Genomic DNA, 26,815 nt, shown 5'->3' with positions numbered 1-26,815 from the left:
ATGTGTGTGTCCGGAAACTGTTCGTGTCCCGCCGACTACGCAGGACCAAGCTGTGAGATACTTACAGGTTCGTCTTTTATTTTATTTTCCTTCTCTGGTAAGGGCATAGCTCTTCGCATATGGGTTTTTAGTCATGATTTTCTTCCTCCGCCTACTTCCTTCTGACAAAGGTTATAAATGCTAACACTTGTAACAAAAGGAATGTCGTATCACAGGCTATTCCAGGTTTAAATTTACTTTGAGAGGTTGCAAAATAGTTAACATTTAAAGAGAATGGTTTAAGAGTCATAGATGGTGTTACGAAATTCAGTAAGTTATGTTTATTTCTCTGGTGCCACGTGGTTTTATTAAGCAGTGATGTTGGTTGTGATAACATACTGTAAGTATTAAAACTAGCTGCGGCGGGCATGTCATCGCCTCATACCCCCCACTAGTTTTCAATTTAGAAATTACATTTGATGTAACAAAACAACAACAGCAATAACAAAACCACCACACGTCGCTATAGAAATATTTCTTGTCCACAAGAATAGATGCATGTGCCATTCCTTTTGAATCTCATTTCAGACAAGGAAACTGTACTCATCGTAGTAAAGAATATTGTGTGTAGGCCATACAGAGGCTTGTGAATCTTGTTACGTGTGTTTCGTCGTTTCCATCTTATTAGCATAATGAATTGTGATAATTTATGGTCACTGTCATTATTTTCACTACAAAAACATATCATACATCGGCGAGTTAATGATGTCCTAAAGAAACATCCACATAGTCGTACTTGTCATGCAGACGTGACGACGCTTTCATTCCAAGACTCCTGCATTAATTTGCGTGGCAGTGCCTACAAAGATCAAAACGATATGATTTGTCTTGACTTTGAATGAAAAAATAACTTCCCCTGTACCCTAGAGATTTGCAATACCTCACATATCTGATATTTCATTTTGAATTAAAAGATGCACTCATTCAAGTGAAAAAAAAAAGAAATATAGAAAAGATCGTGATATGAAAACAATGTTCGATGCTCATTTTATGTTACGGTCCTGCAAAACAATTTTCTCAATTGGTTGCTAGACTTTAACGTATTCATTTCATCGGGCTGGATGATAAACGGAGCGGCTTTTTCAGTTTATTGTCCCAGCGCTGAGCTTATAATTTACAATAGTTTATCAACATCACTTTTTTTGTCCAATTATTAGACACAGCGCCGCCATCATTGGTTTGCCCGAATGACACCGTCATCAGCAACGGGGAGGCGGTTCACTGGAAGGTTCCCACAGCTACGGACGGCTCGGGGGAAGTCTACTTACTGTCCACTCACTCCATAGGGGACTACTTCCCGCTGGGCAACACGACTGTCTCGTACACGGCTGTCGACAAATATGGATTGCAGACAACTTGTTCATTCCTCATCGAGATTATTCGTAAGTATTTTTACCTACTTTTTTTTTCTTCAGCTTAAATGTTACCCAAACCACATCTCATATCGATGCGTAACAAACTCCAAACCAAAACGTATCACAGTTTATTACTTCTTGTCTCTCTCCATCCAGCGGATACTGCCCCGAGCATCTCCAACTGTCCCAGTAACCAGCTCGTGGGCGCGTCCGACGGAGCAACCAGTGTCATCGCCGTGTGGACCCCGCCCACCGCCGTAGATCCCGACGGTGGGACCGTCATGGTGACGAGCGACTTCGAGCCCGGCGCGTCGTTTCCGCTCGGAACGACGGAAGTCACCTACGTGTTCACCGACGATGCCGGGGAGTCGTCACAGTGTGTGTTTAGGGTCAAAGTGGAGAGTAAGTTTTCTTCTCAGTGGATTAAAAAAAAAATTAATTTGCAATAATTTCACCTGAATACAGTACAGCTCTGTTTGTCTAATTCAGAAATGTTTATTTGAGAATAAGACGATGTGCACACCTATTAAAGCAGATGATATGATTTAATCAACGTTGTTAATCATTCTTAATCATAATTTTAGAAACTATTTCAATTTGGGGGAAGTTGTTTTTTTCTTGTTCTTTTTTCGTATTTTTTAGATATTTGACACGTCATTTTAGATAAATTCCTAATTCGATCCTTATCAAAAGCTCTACTTGTGTCCTTAAGTCATGTCACATCCATACCTGACTAATGGAGTATTCAGATGCTTTGTTTCGTATAGGTTGACCCTATAAACCTCTCACTCTTAAATCCCTGACCATATACACATAATAGGGCACTTATTCTCATATCTGTCACCTATATAATGGGCCGCTCACCATTATCTCCTGATCTCATTATGTAATGGGCCACTTACTCTTATCTCCCCGACCATATATTATGTATAACGGGCCACTCACTCTTGTCTCCCTGGGGCCCTGTTTCATAAAGCTGTCCGTAAAGTTACGCGCGACTTTACGAACGACTTTAAATATGGCAAGCCAAGTGGGTTTCCTAATCATTGTTAATTTTCAATAGCTAAAGTTGAAATTTGTAGATGGTAATTATTATTCTTACATGTTGACACACGTTTTAATGGTTGAAAGTGTATTTTTGCCTCAATGTAGATGAAATATTGTCATACAGTCGTACACGTAAGGAAAAAAATGGGCACAAATAATTACGGGCACTTCATATTCCAGTCGTTCGTAAAGTCATGCGTAACTTTACGAACAACCTTATAAAACAGGGCCCTGATCTTATATGTAATGGGCCACTCACTCTTCTATCCCACAATGAAAATTTGCGTTCCCCAGAGACGGCCGATACTACGCCACCACAGCTCGTTACACCTTGCCCTGCTGATATCATCGAGTACGTCCTTCCGGGAATCGACCAGGCGACGGTCACGTGGACCGAGCCCTCGTTTATCGACGTCGTCGACGGAACGGACCTCTACACGTCGCAGACGCACCAGCCGGGAACGAACTTCCCGACGGGTTCCACCCAGGTCCTGTACGTAGCGATGGACAAGAGTTATAACCCAAGCCAGTGTTCTTTTACCGTGATTGTCAATGGTGAGTAGCACAATGCAAATAGCTTGTATGTGTTAAAGGATAGTTTCCCTTAAACGTAACATGAAATGATTTATTCAGATTGTGTGAACGCAGAATTGTAATTTCAAACATATTGTGGTAAATGTATAAACAATAAAAGCATTTGAAAATATCTTAATCAATATTGATATGAGGTACATATTTCCTCAACGTGTTACTGAGATAATCAATGCTGAAGGAAAAATATTGTTCTCTGCCTTTTTAAGGACCTCGGTCCGGTGCTTTAATGTCCTGAAAACTGAGTTTTTCCCCCGAATTTCCTTTGCTGTATTCTAATTTCAGATTGATAAGTGAATTGCAAATGTAAATTTAATGTGTTGCAACTTTCACTCATCTGCATGAGCAAATAGAATATATATATATATATATATATATATATATATATATATATATATATATATTATTTTCCCCCTAAAGTTAGTAAAAAGTATATGCGCATTTTTTAGTGACCTCTGTCGTCATGGTCGTGAATAGAAAGATTTATAATATATAAGAACATTATGAGCGAATACACATGCGTGAAAGAACTAGGAAATATCATTTGATGCATTTCCTTTGCCCTTTTAACTCACAGAAACCCAAGACGCCTCTCCACCAGAGTTTGATAACTGTCCCAGCAACATCACGAGATGGGTTGCCACGGGAACCACCCAGGCAACCGTTTCTTGGACCCCGCCCAATGCCACGGATGAGTATGGAACGCCAGTGGTGGTTGCGTCGGTCGAGCCAGGTTCTAGTTTCGGGCTTGGAAGCGTCGCAGTGGAGTACACTGCCACCGACACGGTTGGCAATACGGCTGTGTGTTTGTTTATCGTCACGGTTGCAGGTGCGTGCCGCTTGCTTGGCAGTATATTACTATGGAATGTGAAAGTTTGCATTGTCATGCTTCGAAAATTGCCGAATGATTGATATTGGGCTAAAAAACAGACAAACATGGCATTGAAGCCGCTGAGTGAATTTCTGTTTAACATGATAAGATATATGTTCATTTATATTTTATGTTTATTTATTATATACAAATAGATTAATATGATATTTCTACCTCTTCCTTGTTCTTCAACTGTCATGATTATGTACAACTACACAATATTGCTCATGTATGTTATGCCCCTCTGCGCCTCAGAATAGGCCACTTGATCGATGACGCATTACAAATGCTGTAGTTATATAAACGATGATGGAGATTAATATTTCACGGCAAAGTGACATCTTTGCAAAATTATGTTAGATGTTAATAAGTTAACTGACTTTAAAGAACATCAAGTTGGTGGCAAAATAATTGTAACTGCTACGTCGACTTCATGTTGTGAAAGTTCTGTTGTTAAAATGCACTTGAACAGTCGCATGTCATCTTTTCAATACTGGTCCCCAGTCGATGACGAGGCACCGGTTGTCACCGGTTGCCCCGGCAACATCGTCGAGTACGTTCCCGTCGGCGTCATATCCCTGCCGGTCACGTGGTCATCTCCCACGGTCACGGACAACTCGGGTCAGTTCACGACCCAGACCAACCTGGAGTCCGGCTTCGTCTTCCAGGCCAGCCTGACCAGGCGAAACGACAGGGTCACGATGACCTACGCTGATAACTATGGCAACTCGGCCGTCTGCACTTTCACTGTCAGTGTGCTTAGTAAGTATCGATTAAATAACAAGTTTTCTTTTTGTCCGCACTCTGTCTGTTCCCATTGCTCTTTTCGTTTAACCCTATAAAGCCCAAGGGGGGGGGGGGGGCACATTGTGCCCCCCTACCATATTTTCGTTTGCCACTCCCACACCCTTTACTCGATTTCAACCAAATTTGGTGACTTTTCCTAGAATCTTATTGCAAACATTTTGATATATAATTTAGCTATGTCCGATATTGCTGGTTGCCATGGCAACCGTAAACTGACAACCATGTTCGTCAGATTTTGCATGATTTTCTGTTCGAATTTCAGTTAACAGTATAATAGTGGATGATATGGGGGTTTTCTTGGCTGTAATTTGCTGAAGGACCAAAATGTGAAGTAATAATGGTTGTGAATTACCCTGAAATGCTCTTCTTATTATTTCCTTTATTTTTATACGACATAGGCATCAAACAATAGATATAATGGAAATAATCGAAAATACAGCATTTTTCAAAACTACCCTTTTATTTTGGGTTATTTTCACACAAGCTTTGCCTGTAATATTATTTGATTATCATATTATCAATCTGCAAACTCAAAATTTCAATATTTTGGAAATATGAAATGTGATACCAATATATGTACCCATTCCAAGCAGTACATCATAGTTTCATATATTTCTTTATATTGTAATGAATAGCGCCCCCACATGTTGACCTTGAGAAATTTCAACCATTACAAATAGTGAAGGTTGACTTGCTTTTTCTTTATGGTAAATATGAAAATGATTGATATAAAATAGAAACATATATACTGGGGATAAAGAAATAAAAAGAAAAAACATGATATTAGGATATTTCCTATGTATTTCTTTATATTTTGGTAAATAGCGCCCTCAGTGGATGACCTTGAGAAATTTCAAATGTCGGGTCATGTAGAGTGTGAGTTGCTCTACCCATGTGCCAAATATGACGGTCATACATAACATAATAAAGAAGTTATATAGGGGGGGGGGCACAATGTGCCCCCCCCCCCCCCCCTTGGGCCTGGAAGGGGTCAAAATAGCTTGGGCTTTATAGGGTTAAGGGAATGTATATCAGCGTGAAAACTAAAATGCCCGTAGGCCCCTAATCTCTGAAATCCAGCTACTACCTTTTGCCATTTCTCACCAATTCCTGCAGGTTTACCTGTGCCCACTATCTTCTAAGAATCTGAATAAGCCTAGAATTTTGAGGGCACTGTGGCATAGTGGATAAAACTCTTTTAATCAAAAGGGCTCGAGTTCAATTCCCTGTCAACTTACTTCTCACGTCCGTGGACAAGATCATGTATTTACCCACCATGTCGGTTTTGATCCAAGTGTGTAAATGAGTATCTTGTGAAATTAGGGCAATAATAATGCCAGGTCCCACTTGCAGAGCAGTGACAACACTGAGAGGGACCATCCTTGATAAAGAAAATCAAATCATTAAATTTATTATACCAGCATATTTTTTCTTAGATTGAGTCGATGACGAAAAAAAAAAAACATTGGCTCTATTCATTAGTATAGTAGGAAATATTCCATTTCCCCCGTCATTTTGGGTTGATACAACTATTTAGTTATGCCTGTACCATTACACCTTTTAATTCCTTACAGACTGTAATTTTACTTCATTCAATAATTTTTCCACTGTTATTCTGTAGATGTGTCAAATTATAGAAATGGGGAATTAAAGTTAAGAATTTGAGATAAATGAAAAGGAAAATCTTGTATTGTCCGTCTCCAAGAAGTAACCCATGCAGTGGATCGGCTTCAAGAACAAACTGTGCCGGGCATAGTATTGCAGGGTAATAATAGGTGATTACGGCGATGTAGAAAAGTGGTCAAACATCTGTAAAATGCATTGAAAAGTGCTGAATTAAAAAAAAAAAACATGTAGATAAGGGTAGCCGCTTTCATGAATCATTTTAGGGAGGACTGGTGCCGCGCATGTGCCTGCGCATAATGTTCTGTCATTCGATATACTGTATCTTTGTTTTATACGGCAACGTGACAAACCATGCCCCGCGTTAATATCCCCCATCATACTTTACCGATCCATCAGTTGATACTGCTCCCGTCTTCACCTGCCCTGCTACCATCACGCGGGACAACGGGGCGGGACAGGACTACGCCGATGTCTCGTGGCCAGAAATCACTGTGTCTGACGATTACACAGGACAAGCTTCCCTACAGGTAATAACGTGTGTGTGCGTGACTGATTAACCCATTTATAACTGAACCTCCCGAAACCGCCGTCCGTGTTTTTGTAGTTTTATGCTCTACCAGTTTTATTGTCTTCAATTTTTAGAATATGCATGTATAGTTACGTAACTTCAAAGAGGTCAAAAGGCAACAAAAGTATGTCAGAATTACTTCTGTGACAAACAAGTCTCGTGGTAAAGTCTTAATAGGCTTTCAAATATATATATATATATATATATATATATATATATATATATTTATATATATATATATATATATAATATATATTTATATATTACATATATAATATAAATATGTAAATAACTTATGATAGACAAAATAACTATGTTGTGAGCTATTTCGCACAATTTAGAAAGTTGTCAAAATGAGAGTAATACAGCTGTCTCTTCCAGGGAACAATAGGTCATTATTTACGGAATCTTCAGTTGCTATAAGGGATTAAAGTGGGTGAGAGGTGGTCTTGGGATTTGTGTATCCTGTGAGCTAAAAACTTTAATGTGTGTGTGGGAGTGGGGCATAAGTAAGTGCATAACAATCATGTGCAGTTGTGTATATGGAAGTGTTGTAGGTGATTATTGTTGTGCATGAGTGTTAGTGATGAAGAGGGTAAAAACATTTTAAAGTTTTTATGTGTTTTCCTCTTCAACGCAGAAGTAGGTGAAGGTTTGTTACATACTTTAGGTACTCATAACAGACTTCGAAAACTTGAGGTCTCTCCCTGTAGGAGAGCCCTCTGTTACACCTGTAGAAAGAAGAACGCCCTCTCCGACAGAAGACCAAGTGTGGGAGAGAATGTTGACCCGATTGACTCGATCTAATTTCGCACATTCGGAAATCCCGACTAAAGAAGTCTTTCTAGAAAAAGAATTCCTATCAGCGATGATATCCGAGTAGAGAGAGTGTATCCGAGTCGGGCTAGTCTTCCCATAACATGGCATCCCGGGTCTTTATGGTGCACCTGCAGAGAAACGCTTACAGGTTTTTAAGTTTAAAATACGAAACAAAACAAACCAAAAAATCAACGTAAACGCACCAAACTTGTATCTAGTTAAGATAATGTACAGTATTCTAAAATAAAACCAAAATATTTCGTTGCGTCTGTCTAGATAACGATGACTCACTCAGAACCGCTACGCGTGTATTACCACACACCAGTCACCGTAACCTACACAGCCACGGACGTGAGAGGCAACACAGCGACGTGCGTGTTCACTGTTGTGGTACAAGGTGAGCCCTCTGCAAAGTTTAGCAAACTATGTCAAGTTTGCTGTTACTGATGAGAAAATGAAATATAAGTGTGTCATATACTGTCATAAAAAATGCTATACTACACATGAAGCAACAACTAGTAATCACTTTCAATGCATGCTTTCGGGCAGGGTATGTTCGTGGCAACCCGGTGGCTTTCTAGGAGCCTACCTGGGTGTGGCGTGTGTAATGTAAATGTATACACTGTACATACTTTCGGGCAGGGTGCATCCTTGGCGTTCCAATGGCTTGCCGGAAGTCCGCTGGGGGCCTGCCTGAGCGTGGGGACGGCGGGTGAATGTTGTTTGCTAATTTCTAGATTTTCTGTCCATGGGGCCTATTAGTATTTACGAATTTCCTTTTATTAGCTGTACATTGCAATGTGGCTGTGCGCGGCCCTGTCGCTGTGCTCAAGTGTTACACTTGTGTACGGCGTCGGGGCTGTGTGTAGTCAATTGCAATGGTCCTGTGGAAGTTATTCAATGTGCACTCGTCGTCGCCATGTCGGGGGGGGGGGGGGGGGGGGGGCCTGGGCGGGCTTTCGGACTGCCAAAAGTTATTTTGTCCTATTTTCGCATTCTCGCATGTACGACCCTTTATAGTATGTTTTTTAGTAAGAAGATATTTAAATATTTGAAAAAAAGTATAAAAAACACAGATATGTGTTTAAATTGTTTGTATCAAAGAAATGTTTTTGTGTTGAAGTAATAACTTTGTAATTCATTTATCCTCTGTAGAATTATGTTGCTTCGAGAAATCAATAAATTCTATCATTTGAAAAAAAAAAGTAATCACTTTCACGTAACTATATTAGGCGCTTTGTTTCTCTCTGCTTTTTGCATAATCTGTCAAGTCTTGGAATGAGTGTGCGCATGCTCGAGGCATGAAATAACTAGCGATTCAACCTCATTCAACAGACGACGCTTGATTTATCACGATGATTCTTGTGCAGAGTTAATGCTATAAAAAAAGGAAGAATTTCACAGAAATTATTTTGATGGAGATGTTTGCACATAATCCTGGTAGGAACACGATCAAGCCACGTTTACTTCTGTTTTCTTGTCAGATGCTGAACCGCCCGTCTTGCAAGATTGTCCCAGCGACATAACCCAACCGCTTGACCAAGGGACCAACTCGGCCATCGTGCGATGGGATGAGCCGACGGCGTCAGACAATTCGGGCGTGGCACCGACCATCACGTCCACGGCGTCCAATCCCGAGCTCTTCTTCGCTGGAACCTACACGGTGCGGTATGTCGCGAGTGACGAGGCCACGCCCCCAAACACGGCCGAGTGCGAGTTCACCGTCACAATAACAGGTACTGGCAGCTAGAATATATATGTATCTGGATCAAACTAAATAGGTGCTTTTTTTTTAATCATTTCTGTGCCAAGAACTTTGATCAGTGTGTACAACGCTATGGAGTTTTATGCATCAATTGGGACTCAAAACAAAGAGTCGATGAAAATAAAAACTTTCAAGTCAGTGATTCTAATGGCCCAATGTGTTACCAATGATGACAAATGTATAATATGGGGAAATGATTCTTGTTATTCATCAATTTCTCGCTCTTCAACTTATTTTGTTTTTCTGTTAGCCTAATCAAGGGAACAAGAGTGTTGATAAAATAAACGCACCAATAACTTCCAGAAACCACTTATGCCCAATTGCTACCTGTCTTGTGTGTATGGTTTGAAAGATAATATCCTGAAGAATGAAGGATTTTAATATTAAGGTAAGAAGGTACATGTATATTATACCTTCTTCCCCATTTCTAACATTAACAACGTTTACGTAAGCATTAGAGTGGAAAAGGGTAATGCAAAGACATAGTGAGCATATAAGACTAACAGTATGCGCGTGTCATTCGTTGTGCTCTAAGAAATTGGACATAACGCTCGAATTTTCTTTGATCAGATGTCAAATGCTCAATTGCACGTAGACAGAAACGAAATGAATCTGGTATCATGGTGATCTTGCTCCACAGTTGATCAGGCCGTTCCCGTCTTCGACAACTGCCCCGTCGGGACACTGAACTTCGTTGCCGACGAAGGAACGTCATCAGCAACTGTGACGTGGCCGACGATTACGGCCACGGACGACGAGGACCCAAATGTCGACATCACCTCCAACTATCAGCCAGGGGTGGAGTTGGAACTCGGGTCGTACGATGTCGAATACCAAGCCATGGACAGCGCGGGAAATATCGGCTACTGCGGGTTCGTCGTAGAGGTCATTGGTAAGCATGCAAGTGATAATGTTGCATCACCGCTTTCCTCCTGCTATGCCCTTGCAATCATGACAAAACGCAGAATGTTGGGCAAACTGACAATGTTGTGAAGCAGTTCGCTGAGCTCGCGCAATTAGATTCCGTAGTTTGCATATAAATATGTTCATAAAGAATTATGCGGCCGTTGTATCTAAAGGCACTCAAAATGTTCGACGACATAAAGAATACGTTGCACATCAGAACAAACAACAAACGAAAATTGCTGACTAAAATGTCTGTTATCAAACTACATGGGGCGCCCTTCTTAATTAACACCCGAAATAGACAGTGTAGGCAGCAATAATAAGCAGAGGCATTCAATAACTCGTTTAGGTGTTCTACAGATTTACCATAGTGTGTACGTCCTTTAGGAACGATGGTGTAAATCGTAGCTTTTGTTGATCCCTATACATTCAGGGCTACTGATTGGCGGAAAGTTTGACATGGTTGCTCGACTGCAATGCCTATACAGGGGAATGGAGTGAGCGAACTTTAGGTGTAAGATTGATTTCATATTGATATGAATGGGGTGATAATAAGAAGAAAATTAGTGCGTTTTATCAACACGACGTACTCGAAAGACGTGTTATGAAAATTATGACAATGATGAAAATAATAATGACGGATCGCCTCACATGATTGTCATTTTGTCGTTGATTTTTACTGTTTTATCTTTACCGCTGTATCAATACCAATATTCCCATCATCACTGGTATGACAAACTTTTGTCCACAGACTTGGAACCACCTTTCATCTCCCCATGCCCGGACGACCAGACACTCTATGTTGCAAACGCCATTTCTGACGTGCGCGCGCTGTGGTCGACACCCGGCGCCACGGATAACTCCGGGAGAGTGACAATCACGCGTCCGTCGGGACGGGCATCCGGCTCGCGTTTTCCCGTGGGCACTTCCACCATACTCTACGTGGCGGAGGACCCCAGCGGAAATTTTGCCGTCTGCTCATTCGTCATCTTCGTTGAAGTCAAACAAAGTGAGCCACCAACGTTGAGCGTTATATTGCTTACTGTATTACAAGCAATGAAATAGAACGCAAAATGAACTTTGGCGAAAGTTACGTTATTCAACTCAGTGTCATGTGTACTGTACTTTGGTAAAATATATCAAAACACAATGATACGTCACTTTGTTGAGTCAAGTCGAGACCTAGCATTTCTATTTTTTCCGAAGAATAGTACATTATGGGATATTGTAACATGAGCATGTTTCAGTAACTGTCCTATACTATAATACTCGAAGTTGTTGTTGTTGTCGCGGCCTTATGTATTTCCTGTTTTATTTCGGCGTTGCTGGTTTCTCTATCTCCTCCCGAGCCGTCGGCTCCGGGCAGCTGCGACCGGTGCCGTCGGCCGCAGGAGAGTATCCTACATCGAATGGCGCGGGTTTCGTCCCCTCTCCGCCTACGTGTCGACGTCGAGGACGAAAAAGGAAAATTAATTAGCTACATGCATAATGCATTTTTGTGCGTGACGAAAGAGCCGAGCGTTTCAATATTCACCGAACCTGCGCTGGCCTCCTGCTTTCTCGATCTTACATCTTTTAGCTTGCAGAGACACTGGGGGATACTAAAGATGATGGTGCAGCGAAATCTCTGACATCTTCCGGCGGACGCGCACGCACACACACAATGTACCTCGCAGAACTCTATACACACTCTACACTGTGTGAGTTCTGTGATGTACCTTTGCCTCCGCCTGTTACGTGTACTGAATGTATTGACGATGGTTACACGAATCTGTGTGTGCGTGATATGGACTACAAGGGCATTTACGTACAGTTCGCCATTATTGGCGTCCCCAAATGAAAACAACGAACGTTGGTTATGTAATTGTATTTTGCACAACTGCAGAATACTATATGCAGCTCAGGTACGTCATTTAGTTTGCTCGCCGTTTGCTCTCAAGTCCGGTGTCATTATATGTACGCAGACTGTTTAGGACGCGGCTAAATATATTTGCCGATCGTACCCTTACATATCAGATTACACGCGCAGCAGTGTCCATTCATTTACTGCAGAGCTGCTGTAATCATACATATTCATAAGATGAGCGGACGTAGAGGAAAACCTCGCTTTGCCGACCGCCTATTTTTAAAATTGCAAGTGGAAATAGAATGTGTGGTTCGATGGTCTATCAAACTAAGTTTTGGTGACAGAAAAAAAAAGAGGGAGCAAATGAAGACGAATGCAGTGATGTATATATTCTTCTTTCTTCCATAACATGGGAAAAATATTAAAGGAAAAAAAATACGAGGTCGTGAGAACCTACTCACACGGGTGCCTATTAAACCTGATGACTATGATCTCCCCCTCCCCAAATAATAACAATGATGATAATAATAATAATAATAATAATAATAATAATGATAAGGATAATGATAATAATGATATAATAATAACAATAATAGGAGCAATAATTGTAGGCCTAATACTAATTATGATAATGTACAATCTGAAGCAGATGTAGTTCTATATTAATATGATATATCAAGCCAAGTTTTGGTGATTAAAAACAAAAAGGAGGGAGCAAAATTAAGAAGATATATCTTATTTTTCTCTCATAACGTGGGGAAAAGAAACATGAAAAAAAAAAAACAAAACAAACCGAGGCCTTGAGACCAGCCGTGGATTCCCGCGGGTGCCCGCGTGGATGCAAGAGCAGGGGGTAATCAAAGTCATAGCGTTAATATCTTCCCGTTTCGACGGGAACAACCTGTGAGCAGAACTTTCCGGGAATCTCATTTGCGTTTTTGGTAATTTTTCCCTGAATGTTTTTGTTTTTTGCCCTGCGGAGGTGGAAATGTGTGTGTGCGTGAGGGGGGGGGGGGAGGGGTGAGGGGCAACAAGACAACTGTTGGACTTCAACGGGTGCAAATAACCCCTCGAAACTCAGTTCTATAATAAAAGCAAGTAGTGGCGGGAATGATCCCTACCAATGGACCGGATCGCCTGGCATATACTACAAAAATGTATTATAAAATTTCTGGGAAGGGTGGTCATTTAGAAGACAGCACAATTAACGAAAGAATGAGAAGACTTTTCTTTTTATTTCTTCAATAAAAATGTGCAAAATCGTATTATGAGAAAAAAAAAAATTAAACCCCTCAGACCCGTGGATTTCCACGGGTGCTGCTAGTTGTAGAATAACAGTCGAAGCATAAATGTCTTCATTCTCCCGTGATAGGCCTCGAGATCGTCAATGATAGCATGCGTAGACTTGTTTGATAATCCCAGTATTCATCTCCTATACATTATGTCCCCAAAAAATTACAATCAGATTTTCGCATTGATAACACCAAATATGATTAAACTGTCTAAATGCTACTTCAGAGTCTTGAAATATAACATCTTAGCTCTATTTCGCAGAAAACCGCATTCAATTTGGTTAAGCGGTCACAGAGAAATGTTGATTGTTGTAAAGCATGTCATGAGTCTGATTCTTCCAAGTTTAGCACTTCGATGCTCTTGTGTGTGAATACAATAGACAGAACTTGGAGGGAAGAGATTTCTGACATCCTCTACAAAACTTCTCATTTCTCTTTGACCACTGAAGCAAATCGAATGGGATTTTCCGTAAGATGTGGGCAATGAGTTATAGTTTCATACTCTGAATTTGTATTTAGATTGATTCACTATTTTTAGAGATATCATTGCGGAGGGTCCCGTTGTAATTTTTTTTTGGACATACGGTATAGCTATGAGTCTATCCAGCTGTCTATTTGCGTGAGATCTGTCTCGTTGTACTGACTTGACACAATGAATACGGTCTTCTGATCTTCCCAAAACGAGCGTGATGCATGCATTGTTGCCGAAAGAAATAGCATGCCAATATTTAGCATTGTTCTTTGTGGTACAATTCTGTTAAGAATTGTATTTGTGTGTCTACTCTGTCAAACTGTGTAGGTACTATTGCCTTGGACGGGCAGGTGACAATGGACGTGGTTCGCGGACTGCAAGGAGTGTTCGCCGGCTCGTACCGGCAGAGAAACCTTCAAGATGACGTGAGTATTAGGAGTCAAATTTAGACCAAACTCTTCTCAGATATCCGGTACATTCCTCCAATAATGTCAATGGAAAAATGAGCTTGGACCAAAAAACCAGGTAATGGACAAAGTCATAGAACTGGTTTGATATCATAGTGTGTTTTTATCCTGTTTTGGGAGTTTTGATGTTTAATTTTCTAGTAAAATCGTCAAATGCTTTTTTGACTTGTCAATGAAAGATCTCGGTGGAGACTTATTTTGGATTTGTAATCTTGATTGCAAGGATATGATTAATCAGGTCGGAAATATATTCATACGAGAAATTCTTGTCTGCTGGAGTAATTTAGTTTTTTCTCAGAACCCTCCTGACAGATATATTCATAATCAGGTTATATGGAATAATTCTTGCATTAGAATTAATGGAAAAGTTGTTATTAAGCATAATTGGATAAATAAAGGTATTACGAGAATTTGTCATATTTTGAATGAACAGGGTAATTTTCTTTCATTTTCACAATTTAGAAATAAATATGAAATTCAATGCAATTTTTTGGATTTTTTTTCCATCATATCTGCAATTCCTCTTAACTGGAAAAATTTTGTAAAAAAACCTCAAACTCAAGATAAAAATTATCAAGAAGAACTAATTCTTGAAATTAAGAAAGCTCCTAAAGTATGTAGATTTATTCATAGAAAATGCGTAGATAATTTTCGTGAAGTTCCAAAATCACAAGAAAAATGGAATTCAATTTTGATAGAACCAGTCACTGACTGGAAAAAATCTCATTCCTTTTAAAAGTTCATTGTCGACAAAATTGCGTTATTTTCAGTTCAAGATTCTACACAACATCCTCGGGGTGAATAAACTGCTAAAACAAATTGGTTTGTCAGATTCTGATTTATGTACCTTTTGTTTAGATACAACCGAGACAATTACACATTTGTTCTGGGAGTGCCCTTATACTCAACGTTTTTTGAGAGAGTTCCAAAGACAAGTTTTGAAAGACGAAGTTATTCTCACATTTAACGATTTCATATTTGGAATCTTAAATGGTCCTTTCACTACATTGAATTCTGTTTTTTTATATGCCAAATATTACATATTCGCCACAAGATGTAAGAACGGTACATTATCTTTGGCGTTATTTCAAAAAGCTTTGAAACATCATTATGAAATTGAAGAAATTATATATCTAAAACAAGGTAAAATCACTGTGTTTTTAGATAAATGGAGACATGTTCAACTTATTTGAACTGTCTGATGTTGTTTCGTTAATATAGTGTATTTCATGTTTTTTGATGATTCAAGGATGGGGCTGATGCAACACTTTCATTTGGTTCGTAGTCAAATATATGGAGGTATTTTCTCTCGGAAACTGGTAACATTCGATTTTGTTTGTAGAAAATAATTCCATACTTGGAATCCACTTTGCATACATTTAGTTGTTGCAACGTCAGGTGGATATTGACGTGTTTACGGGTTGCCTGGAGCAACCTTTGCCGGGGAGGTATGCATGAAAATAGTTTAAAGGTCTATGTACCCGCGAGTTTCTTTTAACGTTGTTATGATGTAAGTTTATTTATGCATGCTTTCGGGCAGGGTATGTTCGTGGCAACCCGGTGGCTTTCTAGGAGCCTACCTGGGTGTGGCGTGTGTATCAAATGTAAATGTATACACTGTACATACTTTCGGGCAGGGTGCATCCTTGGCGTTCCAATGGCTTGCCGGAAGTCCGCTGGGGGCCTGCCTGAGCGTGGGGACGGCGGGTGAATGTTGTTTGCTAATTTCTAGATTTTCTGTCCATGGGGCCTATTAGTATTTACGAATTTCCTTTTATTAGCTGTACATTGCAATGTGGCTGTGCGCGGCCCTGTCGCTGAGCTCAAGTGTTACACTTGTGTACGGCGGCGGGGCTGTGTGTAGTCAATTGCAATGGTCCTGTGGAAGTTATTCAATGTGCACTCGTCGTCGCCATGTCGGGCGGGCCCGGGCGGGCTTTCGGACTGCCAAAAGTTGTTTTATCCTATTTTCGCATTCTCGCATGTACGACCCTTTATAGTATGTTTTTAGTAAGAAGATATCTAAATATTTGAAAAAAAAGTATAAAATCACAGATATGTGTTTAAATTGTTTGTATCAAAGAAATGTTTTTGTGTTGAAGTAATAACTTTGTAATTCATTTATCCTCTGTAAAATTATGTTGCTTCGAGAAATCAATAAATTCTATCATTTGAAGAAAAAAAAAATCGTCAAAGAAGAATCTATCATTTTAAGGAACAATCTAGCACGCATGGGGTCCTACCGAACGTGCTGAAACAGATCGTCACCAAAACTGTGTTGTTTGTTTAATACTATTTCTCATTTACTTCCCTCGCCGCGGACTTCGTCGGCGTCCAGATTACCAGCAGCCGCTTCGACAACGATGACAACTACGTAGTTGGTTTCTTGCTCATCTTCTGCGCCTCCTCCCACTACAATGAGGAGGGCATTAAGGACATCTTCCTCGGGGCTCTGACAGGGCCTAACGGGGACTCGTTCGCCACATCCAACGTTGTCCTGACAGACACCTTCGACCTCAGTGAGTACACAAGCTGGAACATCAACATTTACTGTGGCATTGTCATTATTTTCTAATGAAAAATGTAAGAGATGTATAGTATTTTAAGAGTGTGCACATGAAGAGAATGGCTGCACCGCGCGCCTTTTTCTTTTTTAGTCCATGAAGACAATCTTAGCACATTGCTCAATATTCAAATGGTCTACAAAAATACTAGTCGATGATTGGCCATAATACAACTATTGGTGCGAGGATTAAAATCATTATATTACGAGCAGTGACGTCACGTCAGGTCATTATAATTCAACAAGTTGACTGGCTGCCGACGGAGTTAGACTGAAATGATTTTGCTTTTGTGGCATATAGAACTATATCATTACTCAGTATATTGCCTTGTTTATCGTTGTCGTATAACGGCAGTCCTTTGGGAGTTATATCTCTCCTTCGAGACGATATTTTTCCTTCAGCGTTGCGCGCTTTGGTCGGGAATACCTTGTCTCGGAGGCAAATAAGAAAGAACAAAAAAAAAAAGTGCTTTCGCGGGGATAGGTATTGCTCCTCTAAAAGGCAATATTTTTGTGTTAGTGTCCTTCTTGATAAAATTAAGAAAAAGCCTCGTAAGGAAACACCATCCTTACGGAATACTGCTATTCGATGGATAAGATTATTCTATGGAGCATGACTCAAACAATCAGGTTGCTATCTACAGAAATCTCAGTATGCCATGCTAGTTCTAGCCAGACCTGTGTACTATGACAAGTTACGAAAATGCAAAACCAGCATATGAAGAGCTTGCTTCCCAAAGGCGCTAAATCCATCATTTTTCAATGGATTTAGTGCTTTTTGGAAGCAAGCTCTTCAAATATACTGTTGTGCTGTCCGCAAACTGCAAGCTTTACAAAGCAGTTTGGGAATTGCATATTTGGCATGAAATACATCTAGCAATGCACGGTATATCAAAAAAATACCGCCATCGTCCCTCCGCTATCTATCCAAGTGACAAACCTGTCCAACTATTTTTTTATTTACTTCATCATCCTGCTTTTTATAGACGTGGTTGAATTCCGAGGCCAGTTCACGCTGAAGAGTATTGAGACCCCCGGGACGGTCCCGGTCGACTTCCAGGCGTGCTGCTCCGACCCGACGAGCAGCAGCTACCTGAGCCTGTCCGACAGGATCTATGATCACGTGAGTACAGTATTAACAACATCATGACATTTATAACGTCTCAACAGTATTGTGAAGATTTATTGATAATTGAATTGCTAGTGCATGGATACAAATTGCATTGAACATTGAGGTAATGAATAATTATTGTATGGCACACATTCTTTTTTCTTTCAAACATTGTGGCAACCACTCAACTCATTGAAGGAAAAGCAAATGTTTTTATTCGATTAAGATATTAATAGTTGAGAGAAAAAAAAACCCCGCAACACCTCCATCTAGTATGTTTATACTCGTTGTGAATATCATGTATATTCCATATTTCAGTAATTTTGTTCTAAAAGAACGAAATCAAAAACTGCATCCTAACACCAGCTTTTTCTAAAACTGTCTCAATATATTCATCATAACGCATGCATATTATGTTTGGTTTTTTTCAAGTATATAGCCTCTTATAACTTTTATCGCTCAGACATACAAATAGGGCCTGAATATCCTGCATGGATGACATATTATCATCATTATCATTATTATCATAATCATTATTATAATTACTCTAAATGCTCTAAAATAATGTTTGAATTGAAAACTGTTCCGTCTAGAATTGAGATTAATGTAGACATCTAAAGCTGATATGAACTTACTGCCATTTCCCCTCCTACAGTTCGAGCGTGTTTATGGCTCGCAGTCACCATTCCGCATGTCTCATATCCTGTTTCTGAGCCCCGGGAGCATCGTTGTGGAGTATACTTTGACCTACGACCCCACCGACGCGCCCTCTACCGTTGAAGTGAGGGAGATGTTTGACGACTCGGTGACCCCAGTGACCCTTGAACTGGTGGAAGGGGTCAGCACAGGACTGTATCTTGAGATCGTAGAGGGAGCTACTGCGAGAAGCGTGCAGGGTAAGGTTTCCCCCTTTTTTAAAAATTATGATGTGTTGTGGCCTAGCGGTTTGAGACTAATTGAGTGAACTTGGAGGCTCGTGGTTCAAATTTTTAGCTGACAGCGTTTTAGTATCTCCTTGAGCAAGGCATTGCCACTATTCACCAATTAATGACCAAGTTGATATCTTATGAGTTGTTAACGGATGCTGGCTCTGTTATAGTGTTTGGATTTCAGCTGGTATGAGAATATCTCTGGTTAGTTGAAGATTGCAAACATATATTTTGAAATTATGTTTATTGTCATGCAGTAACGGTAGGTGCAAGGTGATGTTTTCTCATCTATTAGCGGAAAAAATAACATAAACAACAACATCAACGACAAACAAACAAATATGGCCCCAATTGATCAAATCTTGTAGTTGATTATGAGTCCCAGAAATCAATTTTAAGTCCTGAAATAATGTTAATTCTACAAATCAATTGCCATTTTACAATCAATTATGAGTCACAGCAATCAATTATAAATTACAAGAACGAAGAAATCTATTAATAAAACGGCGACTTATAGTTGCTTAAAAGGTATGGTCAATTTTTAAGAGGGTCATGTTTATAATTGATTAAATGATCAGTTATAACTCCAGCTTGAGAGAACAGGACCCTGAAAGTAAAAACTATCAATCAATGAGTAAAATGGACATGACGGAGGACATAACACTATCAGACTATCAACAGTAGATAATCGAAGGCAAAGGATAGCGTAAGGTATATCCAGGAATCTATACTGACATAAAGTGTATTCAACAAAATAATAACATCGACATAAAATGTGCGATATTCCTCTCGAATGAGGCCCATCTGCTCGATCAACAGGTACATTTACCTCATGTACTAATTGTGATTGTACGGCTTTGTTTTTTTGTTTGCATGTTTTTTGTTTGTTTTTCTTTTTGTAAGATTTTCCTCCGCCGACTTCAAAATCGTTGAACAAGATAAATATCTCCTCAAAAAGATACACATCCCGACACATACGTAATCATTTATGATGTTCGCAAAATATAAGCTTGAGAACCTACTTATTTTTAAAGTACCTTATTTCCCTTGATTTGACAGCAATCTGTCCTTCCAGTGGGTACTGCTTCAACGGAGGAAGCTGCTCCGTCGTAAATTCTACCACTTACGATGTTGCGTGCAGGTAAGTTTTTGATTTTGCAATATATCAAAGTAAATTGCTTGTTGAAACAAAATGTTTATTCTCTCACCGCTAAATGCAGCTAGTAAATAATGTAATTTCAACAGACTTCATTTCCGCTAAATCCTCATCACATGCTGTTTATAATGTGCCGATCCCATGGTTAAGTTTTGTTCTACAAGTCTTTTATTCATTTTTTATTAAAGTTCACTTTGCTAATATTGGGAATATAAATTTTTCAATCACATATTGGCCAATTCCTAACTGACAACGACCTGAAATTAGAGTGATTTATTTTTGTGCCGAGTCAAGAATTCACCCTCTCCCAAATTACAAATTAAATAGGTTTCGTTGGATTTTTTTTTTAGTTCAGCATGCAATTCAACTAATTATAATGGATAGTATTCAAAAGTTCATAGGGAATTTCTATGTTTTTGTTCTAGAATCAGACTGTTCTAACTAGGTTTGAGGCAGGAACTATTTCATCGCACATGGTACCTGTATATATGTCAATGTACTCAACCCCTTATCTCTGGCTTGGTTTTTTCTCCCCGTTTTCCCTTTTAAGCTGTGTGGAGCGGTATTATGGACCACAGTGTCAATATAGAGGTAATTACAGTTACTTATCATCTAAGTCCAGTGCTAATGTTCAGGAACCAGACTGTTCTATGTGCCCTGTTTTATATATAATTAACACAGTTTCTCTTTGTTTGCATTTTTCATATATTCCAAAAGCTCCATCACTTCTGAGATCCATCGCATTTATCGCCAAGATGATTTCCATCCTTCTGGTTTAATGTCAGGTTTATGATAACTCCTGACCGGACAAGCAATGAAACAAAGGGATTTCAGGGACTAACACTGAAGACGAACAGTAGGGCTTCGCATGGCTCACTCAGTTCGACCACGGGTCTAGCAATCCGGAGGTCTCGGATTCGAATCCCGATGGAATCTCACTTTCTTTGTTCATGTTCATACACACATATTTATGTAATTATCATTTTGCCCGAAGAAGGCTCAGCCTTCATAGATTGATCCAGATAAATACATTATTGGATTCTTTAAGAAATGTGTCCTATGAAAATTCGACAATGCATAGTGGGTTTAATAATCAAAACATTAAAAAACGTGGTTTTGCGCATTTCTTTTTGTTTCTAGAAAGTTCTCCGATAACTCCTTGGAAAACGTGAAACTGGGAACTGACTTCCTAGTGCATAGACAATGTGAGGTAGTGCATGGTCAGTTTATTCTTTTTCCTTCTCCAACGTGATCAAGAACATATAAACGTACAAAGTGAATAAGTAATAAAAAACAGGGTACATTGTACTTTTTATAAGGTACAATGTACGCAAATTAAATTTCACTATTTGCCATTGCCTTATATATTGTGACATCTCTCTCCGCCACTACTTTCCTTTGCCGAAGGATTGAGCATCGAAGCTATCATCGCCATAGCGATAGGGGGCGCTATCTTTGTCCTGGTCGTGATTCTCGTAGCTGCGTGCTGCTGTTACGTCATCATCTTTGCTGACGCCTCCGAGAAGGCGGAGAAGGCCGCGGAGAAGGTCGATCGCCAGAGGCGCAGAAGGCGGGAGAGGCTGCTGAGGCGTCTCCATCGACCCAAGAGAGCCCCGCCCAATCTCAGCGCACCCCTCATACCAGCTCCGTCCCCAGTGGTAAGGAAGAGATTCCAGCCAGCCTGTCCTTTATGGAATCTTTCATCATTTTTTTCTTTTATTTTGTTCTTTTTGCATGATATTCTTTCCTAGTTACAATACCATTTTGGAAAGAAACCTTGACTTGCGTTGCAAGGCTAGGTTTTAGTTTTAATACTATTGCTCGTTGAGGAGTATTGGCCTTTAGTATTAAAGCGTTGTTAATCAATGCCTACATGTCAATTAAATTGTTTCTGGCATGCATCCTTATAGTATTATGCTTACTTTGCTTGTTTACCCCTTTGATTAAGAGATATATGCAATCTTTATTTTTGTGTTCATAAATCATATGCATACTGTTTGTGTGTAAGCATGTCTTTATCTGTATATCACTGCTTTAACTCTGCAACTGGATTCTCCCTATAAATTTCTCAAGTATCATCATCAACAACAACAACAAAAAAAATACAATGCAGTCACGTCACACTTGTTAAATATTCATGGCGCCCTCTTTGTCCTGTATATGCCAGGATGATTTCCAGTTTGCCAACGGTGTCTTTGTCCATGAGATCAACGAGACTCAACACAAGACCAAGACCAAGGGTCCCTCCTTCCTACACGAGGGTCAAAATGGCTTCCCGCCACCACCCCCTCCACCGCTGTTCCCGTCCCCTCCCCAGAGCCCCGCCTTCCAATTCCAACACGAGAAGAATGCTGCACACGTGAGTGTATATAGGTCATGTGACTTTTGTCTCTATTAATAGATCTCTTAATTTGTGAAAGAAGATTAGATTTTGAGATTCTTGGTGCGAGATGATCATGTGTGGTCGTCAAACAAAAGTGGAAAGTGGCAACGTCTTGGAAGCTTTGGAGAAATAAATAGATAGATACATGTAGCTAGCTAGATAGATAGACATATGGATATAGAAATAGATAGATAAATATATGGATATATATATAGATAGAATATGGTGATGGATAGATGGATAGATAGATAGATATATAGATAGATAGATGGATAGATATATAGATAGATGGATAGATATACAGATAGATAGATGGATAGATGGATAGATAGATGGATAGGTAAATGAATAGATGGATAGATGGATAGATAGATAGATGGATGGATGACAGATGGATGGATAGATGGATGGTTAGATAGGTAGATAGATAGATGATAGATAGAGGAATAGATAACTGGATGGATAGTTAGATGGATAAATAGATAGATGGATATATAAATAGATATGGAGAGAGAGAAAGAAAAACAAAGTTGTTGACCTTCCATTCTTTCATGATTTTGTTGATTTTTATAAACCTGCAGAACACACACATACGAACACCTCCCACACATAATACTTCACCAGTTACATCTCAATCCACAAAGAAAAAAGTTTAACACGCTGTGATAAAAATTGATGTCTACCTAGACATTTTGAAACATACAGTGACAATGCAAACAATGCAAAAATGGTAGTAACTCTTTTTTTATCCTCCCCGAATCTACTCTAGTCTCCAACTGCAGGTAGAAAGCAGAAGGCAAAAGGGAGAGGCCCAAAGTTTAATGCTGACAAACCTGAAGGAGTGAGTATACCAAGATGATATAATCATATTTGACTGCACCAAAAATTATTTGTGATACCTGTTGCTATACTTCTAAAGGACAGGTGTGTGTGTGTGTGTGTGTGTGTGTGTGTGTGTGTGTGTGTGTGTGTGTGTGTGTGTGTGTGTGTGTGTGTGTGTGTGTGTGTGTGTGTGTGCGTGTGTGCGTGTATGTTTTACTATGGGCATCGTTACACAAGCATGAGGATGTGGTGCTTTCAAAGTTTCAAGGTTGTTATTGCAGACGCTAATTTGACTTACTTTCGTGTTTTATTTTGCTCAATAAATGGCCTAGATTGGCTTCCTTCAATCAAGACCCCCATGCATAGTTCGATTCCTGATGAAACTATGACATAACAATGCCCAGTCTTGTAGTACAATTTGGCATAAATATCAATGCACCTCAATTATCCACTGCAAATCCACAGGAAAAAAATGCTTTCTGCATTACTGAAGATTGAAATATTATTATGTAACAAGACAGTCTCCTCATATATTTGTCAGAAACAGGATTATGATTGGGTCGAAATAGATATGATACCTTGCGATAATTTGTTAATCGTGAAAGTGAAAGAGCTATAGTGGATGTAATATTGGTCTTATTTTCAGTCTTCCAAAGTGTTCATTAAACAGCAAGTTGATATGCAAGACATGAAAGCCTGCACCCATCACATTGTCCTGAAAGTGACTTAACAGTAGTTTTGAGCCATTGGGTGTCACATTGAGCCATGTGTAAAGAGAGAACAAGAAAATATCTTTAATGTGTTTAGTGTTTCTGTCTTCATTCTAAGTCCAAAATGTGCAAACTGTTATGTTTTGAGATTTGATTGATCATTAATTTAGATATTACTTTTGCAATGCAAGCCTTCACTGACAATGATTTTCATTTCAAATATCTAGTAGAGAGGTGGCCTTGATTTTGTGGTGCACGGGAAATAGGTCTAGATGGGGTCATCCCACTAGACCGACACCCACGAGTCATACAGCCCACGAGTTCGACATTGAAAACACAGGTTCATGAATCATACAGCTCACAAGTCATACAGCCCATGAAATCGACACTAGGCAAATAAAGCCCAGTGAGTTCGACATCAAGTAAAAACTGCCCACAAGTTTGACAGATGCAACGAGGGGCTTAATGTGTGGGTCTCGTGGGCCTTGATAGCTTATAGTGTCAAACTAATGGGCTGTATGACTTGTGAGCTGTATGACTCGTGGGCTGTATGACCCGTGGGTGTCGGTCTCGTGACATGCACCCAATGATATAAGGGCGTGTCTGGTGTAGTTTTGAACTTTGAGTTGTAGAAACAGAAAAAAACCCAAATCAGACACACTAGAAAGATAAATAGTTCTGTTCAAACATATTTTTGTCTCATCAGGAGAGAGTGACCTTGCAGAGGAACTTGGAAGAAAAATATCTCAGGAAGCAACAGAAGCAGGCCAAGGTGCGTTATCCCAGAGAGTTCTCTTTCATTCTGACAGACACTAGCATTCGTTTCCCTGTAGCATTCCTTTTTTTAGCGAGCTATCACACTCACTGTACAGAACTACAAACAAACAAACAGCAAATACTCAAACAAACAAACAAACAAATATATTACACATCAATAGATGATTGTTATCACTGCGATTCATGCAAAATATTGTACGTCATATTGGCCGCTCTGATTAAGTTGTGCTGTGGAATACAAGAAGGCATTCGTTGTATTTTGTGTAAATTTCTGTAAATGCTGAGCAGTGAACTACTTCAAGCTGGAAGCAACTACATGCTGCTTATTGGCAGATCAGAAATGATAATTTATATCAGCAGACCTCTGTTCACTTATCTGAATGGCTGCAGTAGTATGGGCTATTTGTGCATAGAGTCAGGAGAGACGATTTAATGGAAAACTTTTGTCATTTTTCAGCATGAATGTTGTCACTTTCAAGTAAAAGCAGTGGTCTATAAAATAAACTATCTTGGCTATAGAGTCAAAGTTCCATGAGAAGCGTAGCAACTAACAATTAATTCTGAGTTTTAATATTCTATTTTTTCTTTCCATCAATCTGCATTGATTGAACCTGTGGAATTGATGCAATGATGGTATACTATAGGCCTACATGTACATGTATCTTTCTTCATTGGTTACATGTGTCATTATCATGATATTTTGATCTATATTCTCTCATTTTTCCCTAAAAATATCAGCATGGAACTGAGAAGAAGAAAAGAGAGAAGGGCCCGTCATTCCATGGAAATGATAATCCAGAGCCTGTAAGTATCAAAAATTCTTGATGATGAAATATTTTGCTTATTCAAATAACTAACTCATGATATTCTCAGAAAACCTCACCAATTGAGTACATTCCACTGTCTCTCTGTACTCTGTAGTTTAGTTCATATCTCTCATGCCTTCTGTTCTCTCTCTCTCTCTCTCTCTCTCTCTCTTATATATATATATATATATATATAATATATATATACACACACACACACATATATATATATATATATATATATATATATATATATATATATATATAGATATATTTCTATATATATCTTTTAGTATTGATTTCTGAACAACTGAAAAGACCTGCCATGTTTAGATGTATACATTAATATCTAACATTGATTTCTCAACAGTTTGTCCTCGTTATTCTTAAATTCAAGAGAGAAGTAATCCTTAGAAACAAGCCACAATGTGAATTTGAAGAAATCAAATAATGGTAATTGTGATGAGAATGATGATATTGATGTTGATGATGACAATTATAACAAGAATGATGATGATGATTATGGTAATAATAATCAGAATCATATAAATTATTTTTATTACTTCTCCTGTTTTCTTGATAATTTTCAGGTGCTGGAGATGAAACAGAGAATGTTCCACGAGTTCAGCTATTGACACCGTGGTTGATTATCAACAAGCAGCAAAGAAATAGTTTCAACATGATGGGACTGTAGGCCCTATTTTTATATTTTAGTGGACGTGCCTATTCTGGAGTGATCCATTGGGGAATGGGGAGGTTGGAGGGAGGGACATGAGGGACTGGGAAACAGGTTTATTGAATTACAACTCTGATTGGCTTGGGTGTATTAAGCTGAGGAAGAAATATAATCACCCTTTTGAGTCAGAATACAGTTGCCTGGTAATTACGACGGGCTTATCAATACTAGATAAAGTTCAAGGCAAATAGCACTTCTATGACTTTGTATTGTGGTTATTTCCAATCCGCTTCTGTTAATTACCAGTGCATGATTATTCTCTTGAAATGAAGGAATTGCAAATACAGCACACACCCCTGACTGGTAGTCAATATCTCTGTCATAAAAGAAATGAGGACTGGCAGGGAGCAA

At 39.3% G+C, this 26,815-nt stretch overlaps 1 protein-coding gene across 1 annotated transcript; it reads left to right on the top strand.

Annotated features, from left to right (window-relative positions):
* LOC139740216 (hyalin-like) lies at positions 1-26,363 on the top strand. Its single transcript, XM_071650800.1, has 23 exons — positions 1-52; positions 1,197-1,421; positions 1,551-1,796; positions 2,736-2,996; positions 3,610-3,861; positions 4,408-4,665; positions 6,733-6,863; positions 8,000-8,120; positions 9,208-9,459; positions 10,129-10,380; positions 11,146-11,403; positions 14,332-14,436; positions 16,763-16,990; positions 18,021-18,157; positions 18,801-19,041; positions 20,134-20,215; positions 20,781-20,821; positions 21,638-21,888; positions 22,398-22,589; positions 23,383-23,454; positions 24,852-24,917; positions 25,661-25,726; positions 26,319-26,363. The coding sequence occupies exons 1-23, from the start codon at positions 1-3 to the stop codon at positions 26,361-26,363; spliced, it is 3,834 nt and encodes a 1,277-aa protein (XP_071506901.1).
* The last annotated feature ends 452 nt before the right edge of the window (positions 26,364-26,815 follow it).

Source organism: Diadema antillarum, unplaced genomic scaffold (assembly GCF_040938485.1).
Source record: "Diadema antillarum isolate AM-2024a unplaced genomic scaffold, OU_Dant_1.0 seq00000842_RagTag, whole genome shotgun sequence".
NCBI classification, from domain to species: Eukaryota; Metazoa; Echinodermata; class Echinoidea; order Diadematoida; family Diadematidae; genus Diadema; species Diadema antillarum.
The sequence above is the reverse complement of the archived record's forward strand: the minus strand, read 5'-3'. Positions and strand labels throughout refer to the sequence as shown.

Coding starts and splice junctions, on each gene's coding strand:
- LOC139740216 (XM_071650800.1), top strand. CDS start 1: ATGTGTGTGTCCGGAAACTGTTCGTGTCCCGCCGACTACGCAGGACCA. Junction 2,997..3,609: donor TTTTACCGTGATTGTCAATG/GTGAGTAGCACA, acceptor TTTAACTCACAG/AAACCCAAGACGCCTCTCCA. Junction 24,918..25,660: donor AGCAACAGAAGCAGGCCAAG/GTGCGTTATCCC, acceptor TAAAAATATCAG/CATGGAACTGAGAAGAAGAA.